Consider the following 26,212-nt stretch of genomic DNA (forward strand, 5'->3'; position numbering starts at 1 on the left):
GTGTAATTTCACCAGCAGAAGCTCAGATAGTTCATGTTTTCTAGAGCCTAAGTATTTTCTTCAACCCATCTGAAATCCAGGGGACAGATCAGTATATATTCCTGGGTGTTCCAAAACCCAGAAGGTGTATTCAACCAGTCAGCAATTCATGTGCACTCATCATGTGCACAACTGTTTAATGCAAAGTCATGGCCAACCTGCAATACATAAGACTATCTCAAAAATGATAGAGAGATAGATAGACAGACAGACAGATAGATAGATAGGTAGGACACCTCCCCCAAAGTGGAGACCCTCTCTTGGGCTGCTCCTCATGTGGGTCATGCGCCTGCCTGTCTTTCATCTTCAAAGAGTCACATGAATCAGTCTTCCCCATCTAGACCTTTTGAGTTTGGAGAGAACATCTCAGCAGTTTGGGAACCACTACCTCGAATGGCGAGGCTGAACAGACTGGGGTGCTCAGGTATGCAAGAAGATGACCAGCTGGCTTCCCTGCCTGTGGATACATCCATCATCCTGAACATCTAAAAGATTCTTGGTGTCTAGGGTCAGGGCCCCAACTGTGTGACCTCATATATCCCTGATTTCCTCCCAAAAGGCCCTGCTCCTAGTAGTCACATGGGACTTGGAGCTGTCCATATGCAGGGAATCCATGTGTCCAGTCCATAAGAATATCTGGGATGATGTTTCCATGGCTACACAACAACACCTGAGTATAGGGACCCACCCCACTCCAATTTTAAAATTTGAATGTTAAAGGGCTGGGGAAATAAGTCAGTTGGTGAAGCACTTGTCTCAAAAGCACAAGGACCTGACTTCTATCCTCAGAACCTGTGTGAACAATAAGTCAACATGGCAGCTTGCAAAAGGAAACAGGAAGGTCCCTGGGGTGCTATGGATAGCTGGTCTAGTATAAATGGTGATCTCTAGGCCAACAAGAACCTCAAAGGAGGTGGGTGGCCTTCCTAAAGGTAACATCCAAGGCTGTCATCTGGCCTCCACATGCACAGCTATGTACACACACCTGTATACAGGTACACAGAAATAAACACACACACACACACACACACACACACACACACACACACACACACACACACACACACAACACACGGGCGGGGAGCATTTACATAAATAAATGTAGTTGAATGTTACAGAAGGAAAATACATCACAAGCAACAGAGTATGAGGCAGGGACCCATGGGAATCTACACAGCCATCCCTGCCCAGCCTCCTCTCTGTTACTATTCTGATGCCAACAGAGAAGGGACGACTGAGGACCAGGCAGTTCTGTCCCGCTGAAGACTGACAGAAGGTCTCTCGGGAAGTATGTAGGGACAGAGCCCAGTGCCTGGTAATTCCTTGCCAGGCTATGGATGGTATGTGCCAAAGAGGTTCTCTGGGTCCTCTTGCCATTTAGTCTGTACACAGTAGCAATGACAGACAGTACACAGACATCTGTTCTGGGGTTTGGGCCACTCTGTCCTATTCACACACTTGGGGTTTTTAAACCAGTGGTCCCTACACCATCCATACCCTGCCCCACCTCTCTCTCTCTCTCTCTCTCTCTCTCTCTCTCTCTCTCTCTCTCTCTCTCTCTCCGTGTGTGTGTGTGTGTGTGTGTGTGTGTGTGTGTGTGTGTGTGTGTGTGTGTGTATACATGTGTTGAGATCATAGGACAACTTACAGAAGAGGAATCAGTTCTATCATGTGGGTCCTGGGGATCAAATGCAGGTTGCCAAGCTTGGTGGCAAGCACCTGTCTGTGCTGAGCCATCTGGCTGGCCCTGGTCTCTTTTGTTTCATGACAAGTGTTAATCAGGAGCCTGTCTTGGGAGATGAACCTTGTGCTATCTCTATGCCTTTTTTTTTTTTTTTTTTTCAATTTTGCTGTTAGTGTCTCTCTTATTGAACATGGTAGTTTAGATGACAAATGATTTGGTATCTGACCAGAGTGACCTGTTGTTATCAGATGTCATAGATTAATTCCTAATTTGGTCATGGAAAACTGAGATTCCATAACCTTCTGGAAGCATCTTTCCCACCCCACTTGAACCCAGAATGTCAGTTCCCTCCCTGACATTCTCTAAGCATTTGTTGAATGAATGAATGAATGAATGAATGAATGAATGAATGAATGAATCATGGATAGGCTAACTGAAACCTTGAAGCTCTTCCAGGGAACAGCATCAGTTTGTGACCCTCCACCAATTCCTTTCCCATTCCTTCCTCTCTCTAGCTCCTATATGAGGAATGGGCAAGCTACGGGGTCTTCTACAAATACCAGCCCATTGACCTGGTCAGGTGAGTGGAGGCACCTGGCCTCTTAGGCAGTGGCTGTATGGAGTGAGATTCAAGGCCATGTCCAAATGGTAAAGACTCTGGGTTTTGTCAACTGCTCCAAATATTTAGCTGCCTGGGAACCTGTTTGTACTTGAAGGCTGTGTGGGCCATTGGGTCTCTGGGAAGCAAGGCAGCTCAGGCAGGATTGGTGATGCTGCCTAGTCGTATCTACTGGAGGACCAGCATTTGCCCATTCCCACTGCCTCCTCTTGAGTCCTCAGCTTGGCCATCGGAACAGCTGCTGAGATCACCTGTTTTGGGGTGTGGAAGGGAAGAAGAATCTGCCTCAATGTGTGAGAATTTGTAGCCAGGTTTAAGAGAACCTGCAGGCCAGCTTGAGAGGCTGGCAGGATGGGCAGCCATATGGGCTGAAGCCCTGTGGGGGCTTGTAGATGAGGGTGTGAATGGTGATAATTCGTGTCAGCCAGGGAGTGTCAGCAAACCCAATTGGGGGGAGGGAGTGGTTAGTTTACTTGATGCCTCTGACCACGTTTACACTGAATGGGGCTTGAGATGGAACCTAATCCATGGGGACACACCTGGACCACCAGTGAAGGCTTCACACATGGAAGCTCCCCAGGGTACACAGGAGAGGCAGAGTCAAACCTGGTGACACACACACACGTTATCCTAGTACTTGGGAGGCCGAGGCAGGAAGATCAGGAGTTCAAGGCCAACCTTCTATGTATAGTAAGGTCAAAGCTAGCCTGAGCCAAAGAGGAAAAATCCAGTCTGCAAAAGACAGGGGAGGCTGGAGATTCAGCCCAGCTGGTAGAGAGTTTAACTAATATTCCTGTAGCCCTAGGTTCAATCCTCAGGACTGAGTAAGCCAGGCATGACAATGCACACCTGTAATCCCAGTATTTGGAAGGTGAAAAGAGGAGATTCACAAGTTCAAGGTCATCCTCAACTATGTATTGAGCTTGGGGCCAGCCTGGGGTATGCGTGAGAGCAAGACACATACACACACACACACACACACACACACACACACACACACATATAAATATTTTAGGGTTGTAGTTTAGTGGTAGACCATTTACGGGCAAGTAGGAGCATATACAAAGAATAGAGAGCACCCCAAACCTGATGAGGTGTTCTAGAGTCTCACTCAATGACTCTCAGGCATGAGAATCAATGTTCCAACTGGAGTTATTCCTTGCCAGGGGGACATGATGTGTCCCTAGACACCCTGTGGTCTAGGGTGTGAGTGCATCCCTTTGTTTCTCGACATAGGAAATACTTTGGCGAGAAGGTTGGCCTGTACTTTGCCTGGCTTGGCGCCTACACCCAGATGCTCATCCCCGCCTCAATCGTGGGTGTCATTGTCTTCCTCTATGGATGTGCCACTGTGGACGAAAACATCCCCAGGTAGGTACCAGCCCTGCACTCTATGGGAGACACAATACTAAGGGCAACCCATGTTCCGAGACAGCATAGAGGATCTGAGATCCCACCCCAATGACCAGCTGCAGGACCTTCTCAGCACTGTGCCTCTGCCATAGAGCTGTGGATTGGAGCATTGTCACTGCTTCTGATCAGTAGAGAACCTTGTGTCGTCAGCTGGGGAGGAGAGGGGGTCTGGTCAGACCAGAAAGACCATACCTAGCCAAATTTGCCTCTGTGATTTATTTTAATTTTATTTGTATAAGTGTATTCTCTGATGTATGTGTGTGCACCATGTGTGTGCAATACCCATGGAGACCAGGAGAGAGCATCAGATCCCCCTGGAGCTGGAGTTAAAGATGGTTGTGAGCTGCCACATGGGTGCTGGGACTCTAATCCAGGTCCTCTGGAAGATCAGCCAGTATTCAACTACTATTTCTCCAGACGAATTCCCTCCCTAGCTCCTTCAGTCTCAAACTGGAGACAGCTTGCCCCTGTGTCCACATGAAGAATGCAAGGCTTTATAATGCCAGGATAATGCAATGCATGCTGGGGTTTGCTGATGGGACAGATGAAAATGGCTGAGACTTGGAGGTGGCAAGGCTGGTTGTCAGCTCCTGGAGCTCAAAGCTTGTGAGGAGCATGAAGTGGCATAGTGGTGTCCCTGTGATCTCCCTGAGTGAAGGGGCTCTGCTGGCTCAGGGTGTGGAATCCCAAGAGAGGGCACCGAGGTTTTGTACTCTGGCAGCTCAGTCTCCTTAAGTCACATGGTCAGAAAAGCAACCAGTAATCATCCAGCGCCACAGACAAAGCCAATGCCCAGGCCTGTCCGACCCTGGCCTCTGCCCCAGCTGATCTTGCCTGTCAGCCAGAGGCATGTAGTCCCCCTTGGAGACCAGGCTTCCGTCTCAGGGAAGTGGTGGCCAGTGACCCTGCCCCACCTATCCTCTCTGAGTACTGGACCTTCAGGCTGTGTTTCTTGATCTTGGCTGAGTTTAAGGCCCCTAGCAAAAGGGCTTTTGTTTGGCTGCTGGCATTTGTGTTGGAAGCTGAGGCTAGCATGGCGGGAGTGGGGAGGTGGATCATAACTCGGACAAGCCACAGGATCATAGGCAGTGGGCGGGCAGAACTGTGCCTTGGCACCCCCTGTGGCTGATGCCACTCCTCAGTCCCCAGTCTTGGGCCAGACAGCATGACCCTGCGATGCATACTGACACAGCAGGAACAACCTTTCACCCACCAGTTCTTAGGGAGAGGGAGCTCAGGCCAGATCAGTCACAACTGTAGTCCTGCCTGCTCATCTGTCTGAGTGAGAGTAGAGAGGTGGGCCCTGAAGGACCAGTTCCTGGGCATCTGATGACATCCTGCTAATTTAAGGCCCCAGGACGATAGCTACAGCAGTGTCACATTGGGCTGAGGTGCACTCTTAAAGGGCCATACACATGCTGGTCCATCTTGCCTCCCCTTCCCAGCAATCCATCAGCATGGTGCCCTTATACTCAGTTCAGTATGGGTAGAATGGGAAACCAAGGCAGCAGGACTCAGCACCCTTCCCGAGACTGTGTGGTCACACACACCAGAGCTGAGACTTCAGAGCCTCTGGCATCCAAGCACATGGCTCCTCATCCCTGGGTGCCTGCCCCCTCCACATGTGCGTGTGCACACCACATCTCCCCAGATACTCCAAAACCACTGTCTTGGTTGCACTTAGCCTGTCTTCATCTTCATATCTGTGTTGAATGAGCCACACCCCTGCACAAAAAGAGAATGGAGCTGGTGTCCTCTGTCTTGGGCACAGAGGAGGGTCCCTGAGAACCAGCACAAGTATATACACAAGTTCATGTGGATCAAGAAATCAGAAGAAGAAGAAGAAGAAGAAGAAGAAGAAGAAGAAGAAGAAGAAGAAGAAGAAGAAGAAGAAGAAGAAGAAGAAGAAGAAGAAGAAATACCCACTTCAGCTTTCTCCCAGATGGCCATCTAACCCCTGGGAATGAGTTTTCCAGCCTGTGCATCTATTTATAGATCAGGGTCAGGTCCAAGTTCGAAGGAAGGAGAGAGTTCAGGACAGGCTATGGCTAAAGGGCAGTATTCCCACCCCTCTCCTCATTTTCCAGAAATGTTGAGCCTGAAGCTAGAGGTCTTGACTATGGTCACAGAGCTCAGGACAGTATAGAATACAACCTAGAAGCCTGAACTCAGTAGAGGGGCTGTGACCCTGGGAGCCATTCTAACACAGGGCTCTCATTCACAGATTGGGGTTCAAGTCCCATCTTGCTGTGTTGCTCTAAGGAATTAACTTTTATTCTCCAGGCTCCTGCTCCCACCTATGAAGGTGGGATTGTAGTGTGATATCCCACCACACAGGCTAGTCATGAGGCTCCCCCTCTTCTGCTGATGGCTTGTAAATGTCAGGATGTGTTAGCATGAATAGGGGAGGGTCAGGGTGCCCTGGGCTCAAATCGCCTCACCTTCTGAAGCATTACCTCAGAACTCAGCTGAGCCTGTGTGCTCCATTGACCAGGACCTACCATCCCTGAAGCCTCCTCTGTTTCTTGAGTGAGCCCCTCAGAGTGCTTGGGGACCTCAAAAGAGCTTGGGGACATGCTCCTTTGAGCCTAGCCACCCACAGAGAGGAGTCCTGGACACCCTTTCTCTACCTTTTTGGCTGCCCAGCATGCCCTGTAAGGGTCATGGCATGATGCCCAGGGTCATGGCATGATGCCCAGTGCTACCAGAGAATCACCCAGCATGGGTCTGGCCACAGTAAGGGCCTCCTGGCTACAGTTCCCTCCCTCGGGCTTCCAAGCCTGACACAACAGAACTTTGATAGGACCTGGGGACAGTAGGAAGGCTGGCTGGGGACCCTGGGCTGTAAAAGTGTCAGGAGTGTTAACCTCAGATGTCATCATCTAAGGCTCATCCCAGAGGGGACACTCTGGTGTGTCTTTCTGCCCAAGAATATGGACATGGGCAGGTATTTTTAGAACTGGCTACATCAGAGTTCTGTTCAAGGTGACCATCCAGGCCCTTCCCCAAACAATGGGAACTTAAGTCAGACATTATTATGGTCTTGAATGGAGCCTGGAGCCCTGAAATTCATGGTTAGGCATGGATTACATGCCTGTGAAGCTTGTGGCAGGGAGTGGGGCAGAGTGGCCACAGCTAGCCAACATGCCTTGACTATGACTACCCTCCTTGACCCATGGGAAGTAGACTAGAACTTCAGAATTTGAGGCCATTTGGGAACTTGAGGCCACCTCTGTCTTATAGCATGGAAATGTGTGACCAGAGACACAATATCACCATGTGTCCCCTGTGTGACAAGACCTGCAGCTACTGGAAGATGAGCTCAGCCTGTGCCACAGCCCGTGCAAGTCACCTCTTTGACAACCCTGCCACCGTCTTCTTCTCTGTGTTTATGGCCCTCTGGGGTAAGTGGATCCTTCCACTCGGACCGTCCACATGGCAGGGACAGGAATACTTTCTTCTGACATTGAGTCTAATCGTCTACAGGGGCTGTGTACTGGGTGTGAAGGTGGGTCACATGGTGTGCCTGGTGGCCACAGGTTTGCATTATGTCCAGGATGAGCACGGCTCTTCTAACCTGGCTGAAAGGTGACAGTGTAGCTCAGGCTCTGGGAAACCCTGCATGTGGATTGTCACCCAGGGGGTCATGAGTTGTATGAGGTCACCAAGCTCTGAGCAGCAATGGCCAAATTCAGTCTGCAGTCCTCAAGCCTGAGCCTGATCAGAGTCAGAGACAAGCTGTTCCCCATAGACTCTACCCTCAGCCACCACAGTCCAGGGCCAAGATAGGCTGGGAAGTGTGGCTGTTGCATGTCTGCAGATGGTGATGATGATGATGATGATGATGATTTTGATGATGATGATGATGTACATTGTACATGTATGTTTGTGGAGGCCAGAGGACAACCTCACGTATTGATCCTCAGGAGCTGTCCACTGTCTTTGTGGGAGGTTTTGTTTGATTTTTTTTAAATTGCATTTTATCTATTATTTATTTTGCATGCATATAGAGGGTTGTACATGAGCTGTGGCATGTGTGTGGATGTCAGAGGACAATATTCAGGAGTTGACTCTCTCCTTCCACCATGTGGGTCCCAAGGATCACTTGGATTGTCAGGTTTGGTGGCAAGTATCTGCCTGTTGAGCCATCTCACCAACCCCACCTTGTGTTTTTGGAGACAGTGTCTCTTCCTGACTTGGAACTTACCAAGTAATGTTGAACTCCAGGGATTCTCTTATCTCTGCCTCACAGCACTGAGACACCCAGCTTTTTACGTGGGTTTAGGGATTGAACTCGGGTCCTCATGCTTGCACAGCAGAATCTTTACCCCAGAGTCAGCTCCCCCAGCCCACCATAGATGATTCTGACAACAAACAAGACAGGTCTCTTTTTTGCAAGCAGGACTTTCCACAGCCTTGTCAGCAGGGGATACAGGATTCACACAGGGGCACCTCCGGGGTTGGTAGGAAATGGTGTGGGAAGGAAGGTCCAAGTGACCTGAGGGAGGGAACACGAGAGCTTATTGGAAGACGTAGAAAGTTCTTGAGCTGAGCTATGATAGCCTTGTAGGTGGCATTTGAGTCAGAGAGGCCTCACTTTCCCCACCAGTCTCACCTGGCTGACTGGTTGCAGGGCAGGAACAAGGGCCAGGCTTAGTGGGAATGTGCCCAGTGGAAACGTGGGAAGCCATTGTAGAGCAAGAGGCTGATGGTCCATGGTAATACTGGTCCCTCCCTTCCCTGTCTATGTAGCCTTGGCCTGTGATAATCAGCAAGTACCTTACTAACAGGGAAAGGCTGTCAAAGGTATAGCAGAATCTCCTAGATCTTAGACAGCTCACTCTCCCCTTTGCCAGAAGGTCCCAGTCGCAGGGCTTTTCCTTGGTGCTGACGTCCTGCCAGGGTTGGACCAACCTACGTGTTTGGGAGGCAGGTGTGAGACATGCAACGAACGGGTGAGAGTCAGAGGAGGATCTGGTAGGTTTTTTCAGTGCCACCCCTTATGCCACTGAGTGGCCCAGTGTGTTTATCCCTCCCCAGGGACTCTGACTCTGACTCCAGGTTCTAAGCTCCACTCCTCATCTGTCCATAAGCTGGGCATGTGATGAAAGGAGGCAGGCCATGGGCACAGTCTCAGCCCATGGTTCACAAAGAGTCAGCCTTCTGTAAATGGTTGCTACCACTAAACACACTGGATTATTGTGGGGAATTAAAGAAAATGCACTATGAGTGCCCAGAGTGGGGCTTAGGAAATGACTCTATTAGGTAATAGTTCTTGCTGTGCAAGCATGAGGATGTGAGTTCAAATCCCCAGAGTCCCTGTTTACAAAAAAAAAAAAAAAAAAAAAAAAAAAGGGTGTGACTGACTGTGTGTGTGCCTGCAACCTCAGAACTCTGAAGGCATTGACAGGATGACTGTTGGGGTTTTGGGGTTATTAGAGTCTCTTAAAAGACTTATCAGTCAGTGTTTAAGGGGTACTGCCAAGTATTCTTCATCACCTCAGAAACCACAGGAAGCAAGCCCAGATGTGTTCAGTGCTCTTAAGCCTTAACAACTAGAATTCCAAGGAAACAGTATGTGCAAAGGCCCAGAGGGTGAGTTGCAGGATACTGAAGGAGCTGCTGCTGCAGGAAATGGTGAGAGCATGTCAGGGCATCTTAGAGAGGCCAGCAGGGACCTGCCCTAAAGAACATCATGTTCTTGCTAGGAGGACTCAGAAGCCAGCACCCTGGGTCACCGTGTCATAGATGTTTTCCTGTCTTACACTTGAGTTAGAGGCCACAAATGGCAGAGAAAGTTCTGCAGGGATTGGTCAGGACAGACTCAACTGCAATGGAGGAGAGCGGCCGGAGCATCCCTTGGGCTGGGTGTCAGCTCTTCAGGGTAGTGGGGTCCACCACATTCACACTGTGCTGCTACTTGGGAGGAGCTGCCTTGTGGCTGTGTGTGACAATGAAGTCCCTCCCTGGAGAATTCTAGGAAGGAAGGTGGAAGGGGAGCATCTGGAGTCTCAGCCCCTCTCAAAGCTCAAGTAGCAGCCTCTAGGTTGAAGGCTTCTCTAGGCGGAAAGACATCTCCCCTGGAGAGGAGGTGTTTGTATGACCCCACACTTCATTTGAGGTGACTCCTTCCTGAGATCTTGGGAGACAGTCACTTGGCTTCAGCCCAAGTGATGGAAACCACAGCCTCCCTCAGTGGACCCTGAATTTGTTTATTTGTTTGTTTGTGTTTTTGGTAGGTGGGCTAGAGCTGGAGCTAGTGCCTCCTGAAACCATACGGAGTTAAGGGCTAAGTATAGCCCTGACCTGTGCCCCAGACCCAAAGGCTCTTGAAGGGTCCTCATCCAAGTTCCATCCACATGGCCTTACCTTGAGGGTGGAAAGTATGCACTCATAGTGAGTGAAGTTCTATCACAGGTAGCCTGTGACACACCCACTGTCATGGACTCCCCCATGTGTACAAAGCCATCCATCTTACCTGTGCAAGGTCTGTATCCCTGTATCCTGTTCCAGAGAAGGTGGGGCCTGGTATCTTTTCTATTTTCTTCTTTTCTTTTCTTTTCTTTTCTTTTCTTTTCTTTTCTTTTCTTTTCTTCTCTTTCTTTCTTTCTTTCTTTCTTTTCTTTCTTTCTTTCTTTCTTTCTTTCTTTCTTTCTTTCTTTCTTTTTTTTTTTTTTGAGCCAGGGTTTCTCTGTGCAACAGTCCTGGCTGTCCTGGAACTCACTTTGTAGATAAGGCTGGACTCGAACTCACGGAGATCCACCTGCCTCTGCCTCTGCCTCACTCGTGCTGGGATTAAAGGTGTGTGCTACTACTGCCCTGCTTGATTTTTTTTTAATGCAGGGTTTCATGAAGCCCACACTAGCCCCAGACCTGATATATAGCCAATGATTCTCTGCTTCCTGTGTGTGTCTGTATGGCCATACAGACTCTGCATATTTTGGTCACCATCTCTGACACCATGTCTCTGATACTGCCCCCTCATTCCTGCCCCCTTATTGCTGCCCCAGGCTGGGGCACATCCTGATCACTTAAGGCAGCCCCCAGCACACACATGAGCACAATGCAGGATTAGTCACTTTGGTCCAACTTAATCACTAGCTCACTGGCCTAGTGGCATACATAGCAACTCCACAGCTATGTGACAATAGGGAGTGGGGAGGGAAAGAGGGAGGGAAAGAAAAAGAGAGAGAGAGTGGGAGAGAGAGGGGAAGAGAGAGAGAGAGAGAGAGAGAGAGAGAGAGAGAGAGAGAGAGAGAAGAGAAAGAGAAAGAGAAAGAAAGAGAAAGAGGGGAAGGGAGACAGAGTGTGTGTGTGTGTGTGTGTGTGTGTGTGTGTGTGTGTGTGTGTGTGTGTGTGCACTCACCTGCCATGTTTTGGAGCCATCCCGGTGAAGATGAACAGAAGAGACACCCATGCCTGTTCTTGGTGGCAGGGACCGTTTGCCCATTTTCCTCCTACTGAGGGGGGATCATCATTCCAGAATCCTTCAGGGAGCTTGCTAAAGAGCCTATGCTTAGCCTCCATGAAGCCCTGGGTTCAGTCCCTAGCACTAAGAAATGCAAAGTCCTAGATACCATGTCTGACCAACTGAGTGTCACCCAGGACCCCACATGCATCTGCTGAACAAGGTTGGTAGGCTTCCCTGAGCCTGCAGACATCTGGAGGTGCATTCTCTAATGAGGGTTCTGAAGCACAGAAAGTTTATGTGATTTGCTGGAGATCACACAGGCTAAGAGACTGATAACAGCTCTGAGGCCTACCTGTCTGCCTATCTACCTCTACAGTCCAAGTAAGGTGCAAAGTGCCCACCTGAGAAAGCAAATGTGTGCCCTAAACTGGTAGTGAGGGCACACAGGCAATAGTTGCCCGGCATGGATTCTTCTGATTAAATGCATGTGTGTGGTGGGGCAGTCAATGAGCCAGTCTATTGAACATCTACTTTTCCCAGAGCTATCAGGATCAGAGCCTGGACCCAGGTGGCCCTAACCAGCCAGGCTCAGCCACCATCCTCAACAAGCCAATTAAACACCAAGTAACAGTGAAAAGCAGAGAGGAGAGTCATTCAGTGTGGCCACACTGGGAAGAGGGGCAAAGAGGTCCAGAAACTCCTAAGTCTGTCCTCAGGGTCCAGATATGAGGTTTAGGCTTAAACAGAGGGCAGCAGGTGTGCTGCAGTCCTGGTCAAGGTATGGTCCCATCACTGTCATCTCCAGTCTCTCCTGCAAGGTGGTCTGACAAGCTCTCAGAACTCTGTGAGATCTCTCTGGGAGACAAACTCCCCATCTGACTGGCACCAGGCTTCAATCTTTCCCTTTCCCAGCATGAGACTCCTGGGAAAATTCCAATGCTTTGGGGTCCTTTGTTTGAATAGCCTGATGGCCAAAGGGAGGGGCACAGGATTTCTTTGCTCCAGCCAGGATGGTGAGTTTGTCAGCCTCCTCTCTGAGACGCTAGTACTCTGCACATTCAAAGCGCTGGTAGGCCTGAGGAAGAGCAGCCAGGAGCTTCCATTCTCCTGAGGCTAGGGTCTCACCAGCATGTCTCCATTGTGTGCCTGTCCATCAAGAAGAGAAGCAAGTACAGGCTCACTCCACACCCACCCATTTGAAAGAAAGAAAAAAGCTAACCCCCTCCAGTGAGGCCTTGCTTCAGATAAAGGAAGCTTATGTGGGAAGGGAAGAAGCTAGAAGAGGGGCCTGCAGGAGAGAGCTGCGGGAAGTAATAGAAATCATAGGAAAACCCATCCTGGGCCGTTTGCACAGCCGAGCTGTCAAGGGCTGTTAGGAGATCTCAAATCCCTCATCAATTACCCGGTCATTACCCTCTGAAGGATTAGTTCTCCCCAAATCCCTCCCTCCATTGTGGCCCTTTCCTGCACTCCAGCTGTTCCCAGCTCTACACAATAGCAGGCCTACAGGACTGTTCCTGCTGGCTGCAATGAGGAGTGGGGCTCAGTGTCCCCCAGAACTGCTGTTTTAATCTTTAAAACTGCTTTTTAATCTTTGCCTCACTAGCGTGGGCTCAGCAATCCCAGCTTCCGACGGCTCCTGCCTGTGATGTCTGACATCTTAAAGCTTGGAATGAAATGTCACGTTGAGCAACTTTGAGCCCATTTAGCTATTTGCCGCCATCAATTTTCTGACATTATAGAATAATCACAGGTCTTAATCGTCTGTCAGTTTTGCACAGAACAAAGGATGGTGATTTTTGCCCATTGGCAGGGGCTGGAGGGACTGCTGAATGGCATGTCAGATTTGAGACTGAGATTTGATGACGTTGTCCCAGACTGGGCCCCATCGCCTCAAGCTGGAAGGGGACATTAGGAGAGTTATATTGTGACTATCTGCTGGGATCAAAAGGCCAATGGTGGGTCATGAGTTGAACTTTTGTGTTGGGTAGGTAGGGTCCCAATGACCCATGAAAAAATACAGGGCTTCCATTGTCAGCACGGAAGCTTCAGCAATGGGGAGGCCCCAGACTCTGCAGCTCTCTGGGAACCCAGCTCTGAGCCCTAAGTGGGTAAATATCTCCTCCCCTGCTGGGAATAACAGTACCACAGGCACCACTCTAAGGAGCACACCCCATATGGTCTGAAGGCTGGACATCCCAAATCTAGGTCCTGTGGGCATGCCAGGTCCTGGTGTATAGATGCCCCTTTCCCACTGTGTCCTCACACAATAAGGATCCCCTCAAAAAGGAATTAAGGGTGTTAATCCCACTCTCAAGGGTCCCAATGGCCCCACTTCCCACACCATCACTTTGGTGGTGGGGACCTCAACATGGAAATTCAGGACCTGCATAAATGTACCACGAACAGAAATCCATCAGCAAGCTAATGCATGAATGATGAAATATGACACATGTCATCACATGATTGCACTCTTCAGTATTTAAAAAAAAAAGAAAACTGGGGATAGGGAGGTGGTCGGGTCAGCAAGCGCACTGTGTGAGCTTGAGGACCTTAGTTCTAACCTCTAAAACCCAAGTAAAGATTTGCCATAAATGTTCTAGATGTTTCCCTATTTGGGATCACACTGAACAAAGACAACATTTCAGTGCCTGACCTGCATTGTGCTGACTGATACAGGAATAACTGGAAGGTGAGAGCAGGCCCCACCTGTGGATGGGCTGCTCAGAGCAAACAGCTCCATAGGAATCACACCCAGCCCTTCTCCAGCCGGAGAGACTGAGGCTGGTGGAGGCCACCCCGGTGTTGAGCTCATACTAGGTCTGATCCAGGCCAGTGCAGAGACTTGTGCAACATGTTGTAGCCAAAACAAATGCTTAAGGAGGCAGGACTATGACTCGGTGCTGCTCTGGCCCTGGCCTGGATCCCTCTCACTGGCTGTCTTGTGCTGTCCCAGCCTGTGCCCTCCAAGCCAGGGTGATGAGTTTGTTATTTCGGACTCCATACAAGGCTCATCCCTATGTGGGTGGACAAGTCTTGCCCTCCACAAGCCATGTTGGTATCACAGGATCAGGATACAGGTCTCTCCATTTATTGAGAAGTTCCAGGTGCTCCTGTGCCTCAGTTTGAGTCTGTGAAGGGGGGTGTGTTAGCCCAGCTTCAGTGGTCCTGGGGAGAGGGTCCATTTAGGAAGATGCTGTGTACCTCAGCTGTTATAGGATGGTATGTGTGATATGTGATGTGTGATATCAACACTAGGGGAGCATCTATCAGGAGTCACTGTGGGAGACTGGACCACAGGAGGACTCTGGGAAGATGAGTGGTCAGCTTCCTTCTGACCCTTGCTCAGCCCACATGGAAGGGACGTTTTCTCCATTGATCTCCAGGGTCAGGCACTGAGGTCTGACCCTGCCTATCTGAGCCTTCTTGATTCCCTCCTGCAGCCTCATCTGAGCATAGTCTCACCCACTGCTCCATCTCAGCACAGCACCAGAGCCTGGATAGTGTGTGCCATGGACCTGTGGCCAAGCACAGAAGGCCCAGCTCCAGCCTACTAGTGCCAACACTGGCCTTTGGCTCACAAGAAAAAAAAAGACAATTCCGATTTTCATATTAAGTGTTTATTTCTCAGCACAGTCGAGGGTGGTTGGGTCCTAGTCAGCCTGGATCCCAGCAGGTTAGAGCTCTCACCTCCCTTCAAACAAGCAAAGAGTGTTCCAGAACCAGCTGCTGAGCATTGTGACTTAGACAAATTACTTAACCTCTCTGCTTCTCTCTTTCCTCCTGCAAAAAGTACATCTTCAGTGTGGTATGATGATGCACGCCTTTAATCCTAACACTGGGGAGACAGAGGCAGGAGGAACTCTATGAGTTCAAGGCTAGCCTTGTCTACATAAGTGAGTTCCAGGCCAACTAGAGCTGCATAGAGAGACCCTGTCTAAAAAAGGAGGAGAAAAGGAAAGAAAAAAAAAGCTCAGATTCTTGGACATATAAAATATGACTATGATTTTTTTCCTTTAAGGAAATCCAGTTTCTGTCGGCATTATTCTGGTGTATACAGTAACTAAGTACAAATCCACAAGTTAGCCAGAATCAGTTCAGAATTCCTTTCTGGGCTTGCCTCTGGACACAGCATGGCTCCTCCCAAGCCTCGGTGTCTGGTTTTTCTTTCTTATGGAATCATTCCTTCTGTTTCTGGTGCTGGTGACATGAGGTTACCCCACCTCCACAGCAGTGTGGTGCTCTCCTGCCTGTCAGTGACTGCAGCTGGCACTGGGTGTGGAGAGGAGGCAAGTGGAGGCAGAAGGGAGGAGCCCAGCCATCTCAGACTGCCTGAGGTCTGAGTGTGTTATAAGGGAGATAAAGGCCCTGACACCAACACTATAAGAAACGGGGACTTCAGGGACAGGTGGAGGTGTGTCTAGCCCTGGCCTCTGCCATAGTGCCATGTCCCAGGGCAGAGGCATCTCTCTTCTGGGGCCTGGCTCCTTCCATGGACTCTCCAAGCAAGGCTCTCATCCCCCATTACCTCCCCATGGGCAGGGAAGGGTTTTACAGAACCCTTCTAGGGTCCTGAAGGATGTTTGGGAGTGTTGAATTTGGGGTGTTTGGGAGCTCAGTGTCCTCAGCTCAGAGCACTGAGGTTGCCAGGCTGACAGCCTCCATATCTCTATGCTGAGGGCAGCCACAGTCCTGACTTCCGGTTATCAGAATCAAATGATACAAGAATGTTGTCAGTAATCACTTATCCACTTAATGATACAAGAGTGTTGACTGTAATCAATCACTTGCTTGTCATGGAACACCAGTTCTGTTACTGACTCTGCAGGCTCCCATATTCTCCAGCTCTTCTCTGCTCCTGGCCTTCTGGTGACAATGCCTCCATCTTCTTAGCCTCCATTCCTGTGCTTGAGCTTTTTGTCATGGCCTCTTGATCCCACCATGTGACTAAAAATGACAGTTTCACCTCCTTATGTCTGACTAGGACATAATGGGTAGTGTGTCCTAGAGCATGGAACCCAGCACATACCCACCCATTCACTCATGTGTGCTCTGCCTCTTAGCTGTCCTGAACAGCGCTGCCCTATGCAGGGGGGCAGACATCTTCCCTTAGGGCTGCTGTCACTGCCCTTGGATAGACTCCCAGCAGCAGGATGACTGATGGCTGATGGCTGATGGCTGATGGCATCGTGGCCCCGGCCCTAGGTTTCTGAGGCCCTTTGTGCTGCTTGCTGCTTTAACATCAGCTGTGACTGTGTACTACTCTCCCACCAGACATAGCAAACACTCCCCTTTCTTTGTGACCTGACTAGCATTTGTGTTTTTTTTTTTTGTTTTTTGTTTTTTTTTTTTTTGGAGGGGGTCTTTTGGGAGTTTTTGTTCTGACTGTGATGGGGAAGGATTTTGTTTTTCATTTATTTATCTTTTGTTTGACTTGCTGTGGTTGTGTTTTTTGGTCCTCTTGGTGAGAGGCTGAACCCTTCCATAAACCTGTTGCTCATTTGCATGTCTCCTTTTGAGAATTCTCTTCACCCTGTTTGCCTGTTCGGTTTGGGTTGGGTTTTTTGGTTTTTTGGTTTTTGTTTGTTTGTTTGTTTGTTTGTTTTTCGAGACAGGGTTTCTCTGTGTGGCTTTGGAGCCTATCCTGGAACTCGCTCTGGAGACCAGGCTGGCCTCGAACTCACAGAGATCCGCCTGCCTCCGCCTGCCTCTGCCTCTGCCTCTGCCTCTGCTGGGATTAAAGGCATGCACCACCAACGCCCGGCTGGGTTTTTTTTTTTAATTGATTGATTTGTATATGTGTGCTATGTGTTGATTGAGTTTATGTGTACATGTGTGAGCTATTGGAGCAGAAGAGGGCATCAGACCCTCCCCTAAAATTGAAGTTACAGATGGCTGTGAGGTGCCATGTGGGTGCTGGCAATTGAATTCGGGTCCTCTGTGAGAGCAGAAAGTGCTCTCAACCACTGAGCCATCTGGCCAGCTCCCAGGTTTTGTTTCCTTCTTTTTTCTTTTCTTTTCTTTTTTTTTTTCCTTATTTGAGACAAGAACTCATACTGAAGTACAGGTTGTCCTAAAACTCATGGTGAGTCTCCAGCCATGTCCTTGCAAGTGCTGGAATGACAGACATGAGTCACCATGCCTATTCACCCAGGTTCCCTTGTGTTCCCACTTCCTAGGAAGCTCAGCTTTGAATCTTACACAGAAGTAGGATTTAGTTTGTTTTTATTTTGTGTGTATGAGTTTTTTGCATGCACATATATTTATGAACCACGTGTATGTCTGGTACCCTAAGAGACCAAAAGAGTGAATCAGATCCCTTGGAATCGGAGTTACAGATGGTTGTGAGTTGCTTTGTGGATGCTGGGAACCAAACCTGAATCCTCTGCAAGAGCAGCCAGTGCTCTTAACTGCTGAGCTGTCTTTCCAGAGTGGTTTGAAGTAGTAAGAAAGAGCATTAGGATGTGTCTCCCTTTGTCCTGGGACAGTAGTAACAGTGCCGTGTCCTCAGGGCTCTGACTTCCACCAGGAATTCCCATCTGGGATGCCTTATTTCTATCTTGATGTCCCTACTTAACAGATAAGCAGTTTGTGGCTTTTGAGCCTCAGCTTCCTCCTCTGTAAAACAGTGGAATAGCAATACTGGCCCATAACTGTGGGGTTTCACGGAGGCACACTTTGCGTGTGGTAGCCTGAGAATCTCAAGCTCTGATGACCTTGTGACTGCCATCCACCCCCCTGCCTCTGATGACTTTCTGGGGGTAGTATTCACAGCAAACTGTCAGCCAGTGTGTCTGTCTTTACAAGCTGTGTGTTCATAAAGTCACCTGTCCATCATTGAACACCAGAGAGCCTGTGTGGGTCAGGTACATGCTGAGTACTGTGGACAGAGGAGCTAGGCCCTATTCCTACCCACACACATGGATGGGGACTGTCCTGGAAGGTGGCAGGAACAACACAGATGCAGTTTGGGATTGGTCCTGTACAGTTTGACTTCATACAACAATGTAATATCTGAGATCAGGTAACTTTATAAAGCAAAGAGGTTCATTTTTATTCTGATACTGGAGGTTAAAGGTCAAGAGCCCCCACCTGTGGGGAGGGCCTTGTTGTTGGCAGCATCATAGGGCAGTGCAAGGCCTCACTTGGAAAGAGATGGAAAGCAATTCTTTCCTCTTGTCACAAAGCCACAGGGACTCATTCACCAGGCTCCATTCTGCAGACTAATTGCCTTCTGAAGGCCCCACCCCCAAATAGCACAATGGGATTTGCTTCCAGTGTCTTCTTAGTTCACAGTGGTTATCAAATTTCAACACTGAGTCTTGGGAGATGCTCCAGTCATATCTACACCATAGCTTCCTGTAAGGGGTCCACTGATATGCTTTCTTGTAAAATGCATTTATTGGGGCTAGAGAGATAGCTCAGCAGTTATGAGCACTGGCTGTTCTTCCAGAGGTCCTGAGTTCAATTCCCAGCACCCACATGGCAGCTCACAACTGTCTCTGATTCCTGTTCCAAGGGATCCGATGCCCTCATACAGACATTCATGCAAGCAAAAAACACCAGTGTACATAAAATAAAAATGATTTATTTAAAAAATAAAATGTATTTATTTTGTATGTATTTGTGTACATCTGAGTATATGTATACATACCACATGAGTGTAGTACTTTTAGAGGCCAGAAGAGGACATCAGATCTCCTGGAACTGAAGTTACTGGTGGTTGTGACCACTGCAGGGGTTCTGGGAACTGAACTTGGGTCTTCTGCAAGAGCAGTTAGTGTTCTTAATCACTGAAGCATCTCTCCAGCCCTTGAGCCCTTGGCTAGTGTTTTCTTACAATGGGTGTGTGTGTGTGTGTGTGTGTGTGTATGTGTGTGTGTGTGTGTGTGTGTGTGTGTGTGTGTTTCCTTTGGGGAGGGTGGTATCATCAGATTCTTCTGGAGAAGGTGGCATTTGAACATTTGGTCTGTATGGAATATAACACAGGCTATGGTGGCTCACACCTGTGCACTCTGGAAGTAGAGGCAGGAAAATCAGGAGTTCAAGGCCAGCCTTAGATACTGCTCTAGTTTTCTATATGTTGCTGTGATAAAACACCCTGACATAGCTGGGCAGTAATAGCACATGCCTTTAATCCCAGCACTCAAGAGGCAGAGGCAGGCATATCTCTGTGAGTTTGAAGCCAGCCTGGTCTACAAAGTGAGTTCCAAGATAGCCAAGGCTATTAAACAGAGAAACCCTGTCTCAAGAAGCAAAACAAACAAACAAACAAACAAAAAACCATCCTGATGTAAACAACTTAGGGAGGAAAGGGTCCATCTGTCTTATAGCTCCAGGCTACAGTCTGTCACTGAGGGAAGTCACAGAGGTGGGAGATGGAGACAGCAGTCACAGGTCTCCCACAGTCACTGTGGGAATGACTGCAACAGTGGTGGCTGCTGTCCTGAGGCCTCAGCTAGCTTTCTTCACTTGCACTGTTTAAGGCCCAGTCCATGAAATGGTGCCACCCACCTTCAGGGTGGGTCTTTGACAATCAGGGCAATCCCCGGCAAACATACCCATGGCCGCAGCCAGTCTGATCAACACAGTTGCTGGCTTGAGACTCCTTTCTTAAGTGATTCTAGATTGTAGCAAGATGACAGGTAAACCCACCACCATGGCCACACAACACAGCAAGTTCAATGCCAGCCTTGGGTACATGAAACCCTGCCTCTAAATAATAAATGTCACAGGACAGTGGCCAGTGGTGCACTCGGGACAGACACAGGGAATGCCTATGGAGCTTGATGCTATTGTGAGTGTCTAGCTAACCCTACCCTTGAAACCTCCCAACATTTGTGCCCAGGATCCCCAAAAGGGTTACTAGAGACCCAAGCTCAGACGCTGGCCAGCCCACCCCTCTCTGCCTGCCTGAGTGACCTTGGCCAGAGTTTACCTCAGTTTCCTCATCTGCAGAGTGGGAAAGCAATGTCCAGGCAGGGTGAGAGGGCTGAACCTGTTCACTTGTGTGTCTTTGGCCTTTACTCATCCAGTGGCATGTCACAGTGTTGTCCAGGGCACTCAGTGGCCCTGATTGCTTTCCACCATCCCACAGCTGCCACCTTCATGGAGCACTGGAAACGGAAGCAGATGAGACTCAACTATCGCTGGGACCTCACAGGTTTCGAGGAGGAGGAGGTGAGTGGCTGTGCCTGCCCTCCCCAAAGCCCCCTCTGCCACCTCCTCTGGCTCACGTGGATGCCCCAGGTCCTGACTGGCCCTTGATCCCAGGCGCGGTTCCTGTGGCTCCTCCACTCATCACCCTGGTATTCCTTGGTTGCCAGGGCAACGGTTTTCCATCGGCCAGTGTTTTCTGTCTCCATGCTTCCAAAGACACAACACCCACGAGTGTGGGCTCGGGTGCTGGCCGGGGCTCTACACACTGACCTCATCACATCTGGGGCTGTGGGGTGTGGGCAGGAAGTCACTGCTGTCCACAGACCGCCTTCCTCACTGTGCAAACCATCCCCCAGCCTGCAGTCGGGAGGTTGAGGAGCCCAGCAGACCTTTACCAACTGGCTCCCTGCAAACATGGCTGGGTTCCAAAGAGGAGGTGCCCAGTGGTAGATGGCCCTGGAGTCAGGGAGAATGAGTCTCCCCAGAGTCCCCTGACTGTCATCTCAGCAGTAATTCCTTGTTAGGGTGATTAAGAGGTACTGGCCCCCACCCACCCAAGAAGAGCAGAGGGGCTGTTCCCTTCAGGTGTTGAGACACAGCCATGGCCTGGTGCATGCCATTTCACTCTGTAGCCCAGGCTGGCCTCACACTTTCTATAGTACAGTCTTCAGGACCTGGCCTCCTGAGAGCTGGAGTTACAGAGCTGAGGCATACCTAGTGGCATACTTCTCTTACCTCTTCTCTTCTCTTCTCTTCTCTTCTCTTCTCTTCTCTTCTCTTCTCTCCTCTCCTCTCCTCTCCTCTCCTCTCCTCTCCTCTCCTCTCCTCTCCTCTCCTCTCTCCCCTCTCCTCCCCTCCCTCTCCCCTCCCTTTCCCTTCCCCTTTCCCTTCCCTCCCCTCTCCTCTCTCTTTCCCCCTCGCCTCCCCTCCCCTCCCTTCCCTTCCCCTTTCCTTTCCCCTTCCCTCCCCTCTCCTCTCTCTCTTTCCCTTCCTCCTGCCTGCCCCTATCTCTCTCTGAGAAGATCACATATAGCTCAGGCTGGCCTCCAACTTGCTGCATAGTCAAGGATAACCTTGAGCTCCCAACCCTCCAGGCTCTACCTCTGGAGTGTTGGTATTGCAGGCTGGTATGTTTTGCCACATTTGCTAGGGATCTAATCCATGGCCTTATGCATGCTAGGCAAACACTCTCCCATCTCAGCTACATTGCTAGTGCCTCTCTCATGGTTAAACCTCCCAGAGAATTACTCTAGCTGTAGCCGAGCCTCACCTGCCACCCACCTGTGTAACAGTGTCTGCCCTCTTCTGCAGTGAGTCCCTTTCACAAGTGACTGGTGCTCTATGTATAGGGCAGGAGCTCTGGCCTGGGTGGGCCCTCTCCTTGGTTCTGTTTCCATGTTGACAATTCCAATAGAAGAAATGACAGCTGGATCTTACGGTCACAGTAGCTTAGAAAATATTTCCAAGGTGTTCTGAAAGCAGAGGGGAGCGACTCACCACTCTCCACCTTTGACCTCTTTACCCCTAGGGCTTGATTTCTAAGAGATAGTCCTTAGGCCACTGGGCATACTACTCCAGTGGGCCTGAGTCAGTCGCCCAAAGTGAGCCACTCATGCTGACCACAGTCCTGGGGGAGTGAATGCCTCGGGTCTGAACCCCAGGTTGGATGGAAGCAGGAGGGAGTTGGGTCACTGTCCTATGTGTTTCTCCATTGAATCTGAGAATTGTGGAAAGTTGCAAAAGTGGAATCTGGGAGCAACAAACACCCAGCCCCCTGTCTTGCTGGACACTGCCATCATCCTGGCTCTATGGATAAACAGCATCAGTAATGGCTCTCTCTGTTTTTGTCTTTATTCCCATTTCCCCACAGGAAGCTGTCAAGGTTTGGAATATTTTTTTGGTCACTCTGCCTTCCTCTAGCCTGTCTCTGGGGAGAGGTACCTGCGCACACATGCTCCTGTCTTTCCACCCAACGTCTCCTCATGGCTCTCACCTGGGCTCTGCTTTCTCCAGTCTTACCTAACTTGTTCTTTCCTTCCAGCACCTTCCGCTGAATTGCACTGGGCTCCCCAAGGCCTGGCACCTCCAGCCTGCCTGCGCTTGCTGCCTCTCTTTTGACCCCCATGGCTACTCCACAGAAACTTTCAGAGGGTCAGTTCACAGCTGGGTGTTCATTCCTGCCTGGTACAGCCAAGACCTCCTGCAGGACACAGAAGCCAGACCCTCTGGCCATTCCATTGAGCTGGGGTTCCTAACAGAGGGAGTGTCCTGGACCCAGATTCAGGCCAAGTACAGGGAGTTCGATGTTGGAAATATGACAGCCAGCTGTGAACTGGTCCCCAGGGTCCCCGAAGCAAATACATGGACTCACATGGATGGAGGTGGACTCAACACTAACACTTCCTCTCTTGACTTGCTGTCTTTCTCAGGATCATCCCAGAGCAGAGTATGAAGCCAGAGTCTTAGAGAAGTCACTGAGAAAAGAATCCAGAAACAAAGAGGTACAGGTTCTGCTATTGACTTCCCAGAGTGAGATGCTGTGAGTCTGAGGTGTGACCAGGGTCAGCAAACACTGTCTGTCTAGGTGTGACTAGGGGTCAGCAAGCTATGTTTCTGTGGTATTAATCAGGGATCAGCAAACACTGTCTGCCATGTTGACCAGGGGTCAGCAAATAGTGTGTATCTGAGATGTGACCAGAAGTCAGGTCAGCAAACACTTTGTGTCTAGATGTGACCATGGGTCAGTAAACACTGTGTCTATGTTGTGACCAGGAGTCAGCAAAGCACTGTGTCTGAGGTGTGACTAGAGGTCAGCAAATAATGTGTGTCTGAGGTGTGATGAGGGGTCAGCAAACACTGGTTTTCATCAGGTATGACCAGGACTCAATAAACGTTGAACACTTACCAGGTGTGACCAAGAGTCAGAAAAAACTATGTGTTCTCAGGTGTAGACAGATGTCAACAAATACTGTGTGTTCTCTGCAGACCAGGGCTCAGCTCAGATAGTAAATATTTTATGCTGAAAAAGCTCTGTCATTGTAGCATGAACAGGGCTGTTGAAAAAAGGTAAACAAGGATGCAAGACTGTGTTCCCATAAAACTTTACTTACAAAAACAGGCCAGAGGTCAGATTGGACCAAAGGGCCAGAACTAGCTCAGTCCTGCTCTAGACTGTCCCCTGATGTATTCTGAGAGTGAACTCAACTTCAGCAAACATGTCACATTGGGATCTGGTTCCTGGGAAGGCTCCACGCCACCCTGTGAAACCTGTGTTATGTGTTGAACAATGAGTTGGAAGCATTTGTAGACCCAGGTCCCTGAACTTCTTGTTTCTCTAGAACATAGGGATAGGGAGAAGATGTGGGTGTTGTGATGTGCTCCAGGGAACAGTCTTTTTTTTTTATAATAAACTGTCCCCAAGCCTCTTGTTCTGATTGGCAGCTTGTGTGTGTGTGTGGCCTGCATTCTTGCACACCTCTAATTTTCTCATAAGGTGAGATAGACCAGGAACCCCAGGCTACTGGCTCCTCACTAAGGCTGGAGAAAGTCGTATTGGTACTGGGCAGTACTGGGCAGTTAGAGGTTACTCTTCCAGGTTCATGGTTTTCCTGACCTTTGAAACCCTTGGCCTCTGGAATGACTAGGATAAACCCTGGACTCTTACCTTGTCATTGTGTCCTGGGCACTGAGCTCATGGTACCAAGAAGCCTGAGGGTTAAGCTTGTCACAATTACATGGAGGTGGGCACAGCAGAGGCTGCAGGCAGGCCAGGTGCAAGGCCCCATCCTATCTATATCCAGGAAGGATCTACCAGAATACCCCCAGAGACTGAGCAGGACTCAATGGCACAAAAAGTAATCACAGCCAAGTGTGAGGGTGCACACCTTTAATTCCAGTGCTTGGGAGGCAGAGGCAGGCAGATCTTTGCCATCCTGGTGTACACAGAGAGTTCTAGAACAGTCAGGGCAATACACTGAGACCATGTCTCAAAAAGAATGAAATTATATAAGCAAGCAGCAGGACAGGCGTGTACAGCATTCTGATACTGAGGCATAACTGTCATTACAGAGCTGAGACAACCTTACAATCAAATTACAAACAAAATAGCAAAAAAAAAAAAAAAACCCATAGTATTTAAAGTTTACAATTTTATGTTGGTCCACAGCCATAGCTGTGGGCCACATGCAGCCCAAGGGTTGAATACATCAACTGGAAGCCGTCTGTCTGACCAGATCAACCCAGCAGTCCCATCTGTAAATAGCCTAGTGGCCCCCAAGTGAGAACCTACAAGCCTCCATCATGTCTTCGAGTCTCCAGGGCACCTCCCCAAATTTAAGTCTGGGTGGAGAAACCTCAGGAGTCAGCCTGAGTCCCCAGAGCCATGGGACAGTGGCTCTCTGGTCACACATCTTAGATTGGAATGAATACAGAGAAGTGTTTCACTCATTCATGAACCGCAGAGGCTTGCAGCCACCACACACCACACCACACCCATCACAGCAGCAACTTCAGAGAACAGCGGCTGCCTCATCCAGGCTCAGTTTCAGCCCCAGCTCTTGGATCGTGAGAGAACCACAAAGATGTTGGAGAGTTGGGTTTTTTGTTTATTTGTTTTTGTTTATTTGTTTTTTGTAAGCTTCCAGGAAGGTGGTGGCCCTGAGCCTGTGGTTTCATATGGACACATTCTCTCTTCTGTCTCCTGTGGCTCACAGTGACTGATTTGCATTGGTTTCCCTCAGTTATGGAACAAAATTACTTCATGTGGTTTTGTTCTTTTTATATGTATATATATTATATTTATTTGTATGTGCATGCCACAGCACATGTGTAGAGATCAGAAAGCCATCTTTGGGGAGTCTGTCTTCTCTTTCCACAGTGTGGAGCCTGAAGTATTCAAATGAGGCCATCCATCTTGGTCATAAGCACTTTTACTGGCTGACCTTCTTACGGGCCCATGGTTTTGATTTTAAGACAGGGTCTGTGTCTTAAACACAGACCTAACACAGTTGGGGGCTCAGGCTGGCCCCCAACTAGCTATGTAACTAAGGATGACCTTGAATTTCTAATCCTCTTGTATCTATCTCAGAGTGCTGGGATTACAGGCATGTGACACTACATGTGATACAAGGCTGAGGGTGCCTATGGGGACTATATGCTGGGTTCTTTATTTTAGAAACTTCTAGATCCCCTTGCCCTGACCTTGAATTGAGTCTCTGTTGTGTGTTAACTTGTTTAAAATGCCCAGAGCCCTGGTTGGCCTTGGCAGATGGTACTCACAAGGAAAGCGAGCCATTGCCTAGACCTACATCCCCACCCAAGATCCGAAGTACCCCACCCAGTTCCACCATCCAGTGCTCTCTTTCCCCCACCCACCCTCAGAAGCGCCGGAATGGTCCAGAAGAACCGACCAACAAATGGAAGCAGAGGGTTAGGACAGCCATGGCAGGGGTGAAATTGGTACTTGTCTGTTTGGGGGCAACTTGAGCCTTGACACCATCTGCAGGCCTTCTTGGCCATTATGTCTGTCCCTGGTCACCTCTGTGGTGTGTTCTCGAAACATTCCCATCTGTGTCCCTTCTCCACCTCCTGTAGCCTGCCATGTGTTGCAATGTCACTGCATGGCTGTCAGGGATCCACAGGGAGCAGATGCAGCTTCATGTGGGGCTCTGGAGACGTGCTTGTCACGGGTGTCCTCGACTGCTTCTTGTTTTCTCATGAGTGTGCATGCAGACACCGCTGGAATGAGTGGCCTCCCATGTGACATCGTGCTAGCATGCTGGGTTCCAGTGTGTGTTTTTGTCTTTGAAATCCCCTCCCGCCAAGCACTTGAAATTGCCCAGGCTAGTGGCCAACTGCTCCCCAAGGCCCTTCCAGGCCAGCCAGCTCA

The 26,212-nt window shown here is 49.4% G+C and overlaps 1 protein-coding gene across 7 annotated transcripts in view; it reads left to right on the top strand.

Annotated features, from left to right (window-relative positions):
• Ano1 (anoctamin 1) overlaps positions 1-26,212 on the top strand; it is a 94,592-nt gene that overhangs the window by 37,765 nt on the left and 30,615 nt on the right. For 3 of the 7 annotated variants that reach the window (XM_035441209.1, XM_035441213.1, XM_035441215.1), the window contains 6 exons: positions 2,239-2,303; positions 3,579-3,713; positions 6,999-7,159; positions 20,264-20,346; positions 22,196-22,207; positions 22,755-22,826. In XM_035441209.1, the coding sequence (XP_035297100.1) occupies positions 2,239-2,303; positions 3,579-3,713; positions 6,999-7,159; positions 20,264-20,346; positions 22,196-22,207; positions 22,755-22,826 (528 nt within the window). Of the gene's footprint in view, positions 1-2,238; positions 2,304-3,578; positions 3,714-6,998; positions 7,160-20,263; positions 20,347-22,195; positions 22,208-22,754; positions 22,827-25,704; positions 25,783-26,212 lie in introns of all 7 variants that reach the window. The other 4 variants (XM_035441216.1, XM_035441210.1, XM_035441211.1 and 1 more) reach the window with 3 other exon arrangements.

This window comes from Cricetulus griseus, chromosome 3 (genome assembly GCF_003668045.3).
Source record: "Cricetulus griseus strain 17A/GY chromosome 3, alternate assembly CriGri-PICRH-1.0, whole genome shotgun sequence".
Taxonomy (NCBI): Eukaryota; Metazoa; Chordata; class Mammalia; order Rodentia; family Cricetidae; genus Cricetulus; species Cricetulus griseus.